Genomic DNA, 9,078 nt, shown 5'->3' with positions numbered 1-9,078 from the left:
GTATCAGTTCCTGCATTAGAAAAGCTGGTGTTGCATGCTTAAGTATGGAGACTTCATAGCTTCTGCAGGCTGCACTCCAAAAAACATGGTTCTGCTGTGCTTCTTCAGCTTCTGCTTCTTTGAAGGGTTTTAACATTAGAAAAGGCTTGCAGTCATTGCAGAGAACAAGGGAAATACTAATTTTTATTTAGCACTGGGAGCTTTTGCATAGAAAACCTGCACATATATGCACACCTATAAATAAACACACACATATACAAAACTGTATATACACACACAAGTGCATTTATACAAAGGAGAAATCCCACTTACAACAGAGTAAAGTTGAATTAAACAGCAACACCTATATTAAAAACTAATTACATGTATATTATATATTTTTTTTTCAAGTACTTTTCCCGGTACACTTCACAGACTGTTAACACCAGAGTTTTCACTTTGAAAAATGAAACATCCCACAATTTTAATGTAAGCAAAACATTACATTGGTCAAACCTTTTCTTCAAATAACGACTATTTTTTCTTCCTTCTTGTAGTGAAGAAAAGATACAGCTACAAAAATCATAATTATGCCTTGTTCATACAACTTCCTTGAATCAAGCTGCCCTTGAAAATGGCATTTAAAAGCTTTGTTACTTGTATTATTAGAATAATACTAATTCAGTCAGAAATAATTTTCAAATGACTCTGTACTATGTCTCTTCCAAACTACCAGAATAGGTTTTACTTAGCTCAGAACTATTGTCGTAAGAGTTTCTACTTTCCTGAGTGCAGGTTTTGCTTTGCTCAGTGTCATCAGACTGTGCCCCTTCCTGACAGCTGGAAATAGCTGACTTCAGTTTTTCCTCAATTTTATCAGCTGCAGTGCACAGTTTAAACTCTCTCAGGCTGCTTATTAGGGTTCCATAGGCTCCTTTTATCCCATGTCTTTGGTACCAGACTTGAAACAGCTTAATCTTCTGTTCAGATGTATCAGTAAAATAATCCCGAACAGTTTGATCTATGACAGGTTCTGGTACTTTGTGATTACGAACAAATGTCTTGACTTGTTGGAGTGTCATCTCCTCCACAATACCAGCAACATGGCTGCTCAGGTCAACATCTAGAAGCAGAAAAGAAAATTAATGCTCTTGGCACTTACTGGTTTTTGGTACCTGCGCTCAGAGTTGATACTTTCCCTATCCAAAACAGATTAAGTTTCAGGTATTTGTGACTCACTATGTTTTATATATGATTTTTTGCAGTATATAGTGGGCCTGCTTTTACATCTTCCTACCAAATGCTTGGCAATTCAAATATTTATGGTTGCATCCATATTGCTTTCTACCACTTGAAATAGAATCTCTGTTCCCTCTCTAACTTATTCTGTCCTTCTCTATCATTAAAGTCTGGTCATACCTCATGTACCTGTTTTGCTCAAAATAGTGCTGGGAAAGGTCCTGGAACAGGACCGGTCTTTTGTTGTGATACAGCCTTGGAGCTTATGTTCTCTTCCTACTGTGGATTTGCCCTTGAACATAAGGGAGACCCGTGTTATCCATGATTCTAGAAATCCAGCCTGCTGCCTCCTAGTGTCTGTGCCACATGCAGAACAGAAGTTCACCTGTTGTCAATTAGTAATTGCTTCTTATACAACAGAAATGCTTCCTGAGGCAGAACTTTCATGCTATCACTAAATGCCTTAATAAGCACAATATTTCTTTATTAAGTGTTCACTGTTGTGCTAGAATGACAGCATTAGGCAGCCACAAAGTCTACACAAAAATACTCTTTTTTAGTGTAGGATTTGCTTTGTTGTTTGTTTTTTTCTTCTACTGAATTTTGAGAAATTACTTGTCTCTTACCTGTATATATGAGAGGTACGTTCTCCTGAAGAGAGAAGCAAGAGAGAAATGAGTAGAAACAAGTTTTGTAAAACACCAACCATGTATAAGAGGATAAACACATTTCATGACACTGAAGAAATAATACAGGATTTCTCTCACTTCTCCCAAAAGAATCCTCACGGTGAAATTTACTTCATTAATGTCATAGAGGAGAGGCATGCACGTGCCTGGGGAGTCCCAGTGTAATTTAAATGGAACAAAGTTCCTTGCATGAAACTGAGGGTTTTTTTAATGATCTAAGCAACAATACTTACATAAGAAACCTCTGGTTTTGGGACTACTTCACCTAGGTTCTCCTTGCTAGTAAGACCCTTCTGTCTTCTCTTGTCTGAAACAAAAAAGCATTTTTTAAAGTTCAGGACAGAACATATCTCTCCTCTGGACTCCCAAGAATATAATACATCCGAGTAAGCAGCTGAGTATCTTATTCAGAGTATGATAGGAATAAGGAATAGGGAATCACTTACACCAGAATATTGGTCCAGTTAGTGCCAATAGTACTAACATCAAACTAATCAAAGCAATGGCCCACCATGGCAGTCCTGTTTCTGTTGGAACATTGGAAACATGACATGAAAGTTAAGTCAAGAAATGCAAGACAGCAACGCACTCTAAATTTTAAACAAGATTGAATCAGATTATAAAAGCCTTTCTGTTGTCTCCTAATGGTAGAATCTACCTCTTTGCTAAAGTCTTACATATCACGAGTCGCCCTTAAAAAGGAGTAATGGCTTCTACATCTGCGCAGCGATCAAGGGAAAAGAGCCACTGTGCTCTGCAGGTCAGTACAGGGCCCAATAGCTCCCAGGAATCACTATGGGCCATTCTGTAGAACAATACAGTTGCAATAGCCTCTCAAAACACAGCAGATGCTAGACCATGCTAGGTTTTAAAATGGTACCTTTCATTCTGCACACAGTGTCTGAAGTTGAAGTGCATTGTTTTTCAATTACGCCATTTTCACATCTGCAGAAAACATGAACAAAAAATATTATGGGATTTGTTTCTCTCTTTATAAACTCTGTCAACAGAGCAAATAAAAATCTTCTAACACTTTTTATACGCTAAATATTTCATATATCAAGATGTTGGGAGTCTGGAATTTAATAGGTACGAAAATGGTATGGAAAGGTATGGGAGTAGAAAAAGGTGTGGAAATTATTTTCTAGATGTAACAGATCACACAAAGACAACAGGAAAGCTCAGATACTTCATTACCTTTTTTTTTAAAACTATATACCGACTTGGTGGATGTATGCAAGTTTTTCTGCATGCCTTTGGAAAGCCTGCATGGGTGCAAGTTAAGTTGACTGAGCTCAACAAGTTACGTGCAAAGGAAAACTAGCATGTTTTCCCTCACATTATATATTATCTTAGCCTCTGTCTTGAAACTGGCTGGAAAAGTGTAGTAACATACGATATTAACAATTTCATATTTAACGATGAAGGCACAAACTTACATGGCACATGGCTCACAGTGCCTACATGGTACAGAAGAATTGCAAAAATGGTTCTTTGCACAGGTGCATTCCGTGTTCTGTGTTGGGGTACAGTTCTTTGCAACCTCCAAACCTAAAATACATTTCTTAAAGTTTGTTAGTTTGAAAAAGTAGGCCTTAAAAGCAGGTTTCTGCTCACAAGCTCTTGTCCTCAGACTTGCGCGCTTTTAGCTCTACCACTGCTGGCACGGGTGAGGCTGAACTGTGAGAACACCACGGGTTTTGTGAGGAGCCCCGCTGCCCGAGGCTGGGAATACGGAGCCGGCGAGGGGACCTCTGCTGGCCAAGAGCTCAGAACCTGATCACGCGGCGAAGTACTTGCCAGGAGAGGACTTGTGTGGCACGGCCAAATTTCGTCAGCTGCTTTTTCCCATTCAGAAATGTAAAGTCAGAAGGAAACTTGGAAGATCACGTAACCCACCTCCCTGCTTGATAGCAGAGACAAGTTCTTTACTCTCCTGACAGACAAGAAGTTTATCTTTTCTCGAGGACCTCCAGGAGTGAGGCATTCCACTCCCTTTTTTAGCTAACACATTCCCTGCTTAAGTATCAAGTGAATTAATTTTCTCCTATCCCCAGTGTATATGATGAAGCTATCTCCATCTACGAAAAATTATTTCTGCATTAAAAATTACTTTAAGTATCTACCTACTATGAGAGCTATTTTCACAGGCATATAGGAATAGAAGTGAATTTTTGAGTTACCACCTTCAGTGCCCTGCTGTAATGGGAAAACATGTTATCTTTCAAAATTTGATTAAGCTATTCTGTGAAAGTAGTGCTGAAACCATTCATGAAAATATCAAACATGAATGATCATATGAATGGTTCTCATGGAACTTCAGTGTTAATTTTCCTCCTGCCTAATGTTTTCTACTGAATTCTCTTCAGCTACGTTATTGTTCATGGGATAATGTGACTAGTCATTCCATTACCCTTTCTTTCCCCTTCGTTTTAACTAATAGCTTCCTGTACAAAATGCTGAGGTTTTTTGCTGTACTCAACTTGACTACCCATCCAAAGCAAAAATGCTTATTATAGTAGTTAATGAGAGGAAAAATTTCTATGCATATGGAGGTGTTACAGGAAGGGGAAAGCAATAAAGATTGATATTCCAGCAGGTGATCAGAGTACAACAAAACTGGAGTTAAGAACTGTTTCTCTGCTCACCAAACTCGATTTTGAATATGAGGAATGCAGAACTATCACTCCCTTAATCCAGGTACACTACAACTACAGGACACCTGGTGGAACTGGTAGGAAATCAGTTTAATGGATTTAAAAAAAAAAATTTAAAAAAAATTCTATGATGGGTATTTATGCAACAGGTAGTAAATTTCTGGAACCTGGTGTCCCCTAGCAGGTTCATGCACAAAAGGGTCATAAATGGATACTAAAATGACTAGGTAGGGATAGACCTTCTAACATCTTTTCCCACAGCTGGATACTGGTAGATTTTTCCAGGGAACTGACCACAGAAAGTAGATGGGTTTCTTTGCGTTTTCTCTAAATAGCACCTTTTGCCTCCACTGTTGAATGCAGAATACTGGGGTAGGTAGACCACTGGTCTGACCCAGTAGGGCATGCCTCGTAGTCTCGTGATTTGATCCTATAACCCACACAGCATCTCGAATGTATAAAAGACATCACTCTACCAGATCCAGCAATTTAAAATAATATTGTTAATTACATGAAAGACTACAAAAGAAACCATTGGGAATTCTCCCATCCCTGCTTCCTACAACACCCCTCTCTAAAACAGAGGGCAAAGAAGAGAGTGAGCTTTTCTTCCTTGACCCTAACCAGTTGGTATAGGGTCTGCTTTGCACACACTGCTTTGGCTGAGCAAAGGCAAATAATAGACTGACAGAGCTTGTTGTTCTTCCTACTTTGTGCCTGTCAAAAGGGAACTGGGGGATAAATTTATGACTTTGTCAAAAATTCCTTCATGTACTACCACCAAAATGTTTTACTCTGCATGCTACCCGCTATTTAGGGATTGTGGGGACTTTTCAGTCAAGTCCTGTATCAAAAAAAGTCATTGCTAGAGTTGCTGTTTCTACAGACATACCAAATACATGGTCACATGAGTAGCATCTCAAACACTTGTCCAAATCATTGACATGATCTATGTAGTCCTTCCCATTTTCACATGGAACACAGTGTTTGCTGATATCTGTTGGGCAGTCAGTATTTTTAAAAAAACCTGTAGAGACAGAAGAACAAGAATTAAGATTTGCAATACCTTTGGACAGAAGCCATCAGCTCTAAGACCTATGTCGGGCTTTCTTTTTAATCCCTAATGCTCTTTGATTCACAAATATGGACAGAATCTATATTCTTTATGCATACATATATGCTTTTCAGGAATGTAGTATACATAAGGTCTGATTATCCCCCCTCTTTCTCCAATTTAAGACTGAAGGAGAACACACCAAACAAAACTGTATACACAAAATTGGAAAACCCATGAATATATGGAGTCTTGTAGGCAAAAGCTTGTGCTTGCGCTTTTTTTAACCTCTTTCAAAGATGCCTATGTAATTCTTAGTTCTTTTGTGATGAGCATGTTATGTGAGAACTACTATCTGTAATGAAAAGTTATTGCTGCACTTGAGCTCAAGAAATACTTTTGAAGTGTCTGATGTCCTGTAACAGAGAAAGATACAGCTAGAATGAAGCATTGCATCCAGGAAAAAAGCAGCATGCCACTTAGACATCCCAGCAGAGAGCAATTTTACATGTGGTTTCCACTCCTAATGACTTTTCAACACAGTCTTATAATGATACTCACCACGTTCACATTTCTTGCAACACTTAACACCTAACTTGTATTCATCCACGTTACACTTATTTTCCCTCTTAGCAATGATCCTCCTTTTAATTAATTTATTGTACGCTATGTGCGTTAGAGCTTCAGTATCATTTTTGCACTGTGTTTCAATAATCAAGACAACCACCTAGGAGAAAAGAAACAGCAAGTTATATGAAAATCTGTCAAGGACTGTAGGTATGTTTTACAACCAGCACACAGTTCCATCAGTACTGTTACTCTATTGCTAAACATATTGATATTCACCCCCTTACTAAAGCTGTTCATTACTTCATAAGAGTTAATGGACAATGAGGATGCATATTAGTTATAACGCTATCAATCCTACGACTACAAGTACTGACCGCTTGAACATTAATGCTTGAGAACGGGCCCATATGTCTGAGTTGTAACAGATGACCTCATATGCCTAATTATAGTGTAAGGGAATTGCCATTATTTTCTTGAAGAGCTTTCTCTGCCTCAGATCACTGTGCCTAAATCTGCCCTTTCTTAGCCAGTAATAATGATCTTCCGTAGAGAACCTCCTTAATTCAAATGATATCTTAACTTCTTGCCACGCTGCTGTTGCCTGCAAACTGAACAATGTTAATGCATCTCTGAAGAATAAAAAAATTGAATGTTTTAATCTCAGACAAAAATAACTGATTTCTAAAATGATCTTGTTCTGACTTTGTTTTCCAATTTGATTGTTTTTCTCCTTAGTAGATGATGCGTACAGATTCCTGAAAAGAAAGTTATCACTCTCCTTTCAAATTAATTTATACCCTGGTCCATTTCCTTGAAAGCACTGTCAAGTTAATTTGCACAGTGCTTGTTTTTTAAACTTTTTTCCCCTGCTACTAGTAACTTTAGCTGTCACTGTCCTGCCTCTTTTCATGATAATGAAAACTGTGGACCAGAGGCCAAACCATTCCTTTTTTCTGTTTTGGGAGTAAGGCAGGAAAATGAGAAAGATAGATCTGCTATAGTTTGCCTTCCTCTTGGCAATGGTTTGTGTGGAATTCTGTATATACTTTGCATGCAGTAAGTATGAGATGTGTATGTAATAGAGCTATGTAATGCTTGTCGGCTGGAGAACGAGATTCCTTCCTAGAAACATTATTATGCAGGACAGTTTGCCTTTACTTAATCCAGTTTCTGCTGATAGTTTGGAGTGATTTGAACATTTTCACGATTTATTTTACTTGTGTGTTACTATCTGTGTGGACCTGTAACAGAAAAAATTAAGACAGTCCTTGTCTTGAAGAGTTTGAAGTCTTAAGCTCTGCATTCACTGTTCTTGCTCCTGTTTAATTGAAAAAATACCGTTTTGTATTTTACAAAAGACTCTGGGATATGCACTGTGAGGGATACTGAGGAAGGGGGGGGAAATGATGCCTGGGAAGAAATGGAGCAATGCTATTGAGCTCGGCAAAATGAAAGAACAGGCCAAGTTGTGAAGGAGAGGCACTGCAGGGTACTTTTTTCAGAAAGGAGATTAGTGGGGAACGAGGTGCAATACAAAGAAACTGCCAAATCCCCGTACCGGTGGTGCACTGCGTGGACTGAAAGTCCTGCCGATGACAGATTCACTCACATTTAAACTGGTATGCAAACCACCTTCACTAGAATAATTTCTTTTTAATTTTGTCTTGGATATTTGAAAGAGGTTAATTCTGAATGGTCGGTTATTTTTGAACGCTTTTGAATTGAAGCTTAATACAAATTTGACTGTTTCTGTTAACGCTCACAAGGGATGTACATATTTAAGGAATTCTCCAATAATTTGAGGACTGATTATTTTTACTGTTACACTGTTCTTCCTGTCAGAGGGTGATATTTAATGGCTGATTAATTCAGTCTTCGTGATTTTGTGTGAAATTGTTTGGATGCTGATTGTAACTTTAGTTAGATGCAGAAAACTCATTTAATTATCTTAAATATTAACTTACTGAAAAATGGCTTCGGATTTCAAACTGCGCTCTCAAGTGAAGGAAGTGTTATTTGTGGCTAATTAACTGAGGTAACCAATATGACCACTGTCTGCTGACTTCTACAAGTAACCGCTTCTTTTGATCTTCTAGTCTATTTAGAGATGGGAAGGTGAAAAGCATTTTTCTTTCCTTAGCAGGCATCTGTTTTAAAATTCAGATAACATTAGTTACTAGACTGAAATTAAGAAAGCCTTTCTTTGCACCTGGAGGAGAAGCTTCAACTGCTAAAAAAGCAGTTTAGCACTTGAGAAACTGTGGGTATGGGTGCTCAGCCCATCACTTCCCCTGTTCAGTGCTCTGACTCTCTTCCTTTGCTGCCAAAGCTTTGAGGGTGCTCTTCTCCGAATCCCAGTGTAATGATGTTAAAAGGCTAAAGTTAATCTAAGGCCTTGACAGAAGCTGTCAAATGGATGTGCCAAATTAGTGTGACTCGTTTTTCCTTTTGCCGGGGAGAACAGTCTTACAAAAAACTGGGCTAGAAAGTCCGACTGACTGCTTCTTGGTAATTATTTTTGAGAGGCATGCCTCCAGTCTGGTTTGGCTTTCCCTGAAGCAGGGTGAAGACCCACACCTCCATCGTGTTGGGGTGGGACGAGGGAGGGGGCGATCGCAGGACAGCACTGGGGGGACAAGTTTAGTCCCAGCTCTCCGAGCTGGACGACCATGACACACCAAGCGGTCTGCCTGCCGCGAGGCCGCGGCCAGCAGCAGGGTTCGGAGCGAGGTGGCCCTGAGGCGCGCGACGGATCTTTGGCTGCCCCGGGAAAGCCGGTGGCAGCCGAGGTCTTCCGGGCCTTGGAGACGGGTGGCGTGGCCGGGGTGCGTGGCGGGCCAACGCAAACGCATGAGGAAGTCGGAGGGGAAACGACTCCTCGTCTGCCCCC

At 39.5% G+C, this 9,078-nt stretch overlaps 1 protein-coding gene across 1 annotated transcript; it reads right to left on the bottom strand.

Moving 5' to 3' along the window:
• Positions 1–692: 692 nt before the first annotated feature.
• LOC104623743 (tumor necrosis factor receptor superfamily member 6-like) lies at positions 693–8,771 on the bottom strand. Its single transcript, XM_010290914.1, has 9 exons — positions 8,688–8,771; positions 6,180–6,345; positions 5,457–5,591; positions 3,347–3,458; positions 2,788–2,852; positions 2,354–2,434; positions 2,141–2,214; positions 1,845–1,869; positions 693–1,102 (listed from the first exon to the last, which is right to left on the bottom strand). Exons 1-9 carry the CDS (start codon positions 8,769–8,771, stop codon positions 693–695), a joined length of 1,152 nt encoding a protein of 383 aa, XP_010289216.1.
• Positions 8,772–9,078: the final 307 nt, after the last annotated feature.

This window comes from Phaethon lepturus, unplaced genomic scaffold (assembly GCF_000687285.1).
Source record: "Phaethon lepturus isolate BGI_N335 unplaced genomic scaffold, ASM68728v1 scaffold20887, whole genome shotgun sequence".
In the NCBI taxonomy this organism is placed as follows: domain Eukaryota; kingdom Metazoa; phylum Chordata; class Aves; order Phaethontiformes; family Phaethontidae; genus Phaethon; species Phaethon lepturus.
The sequence above is the reverse complement of the archived record's forward strand: the minus strand, read 5'-3'. Positions and strand labels throughout refer to the sequence as shown.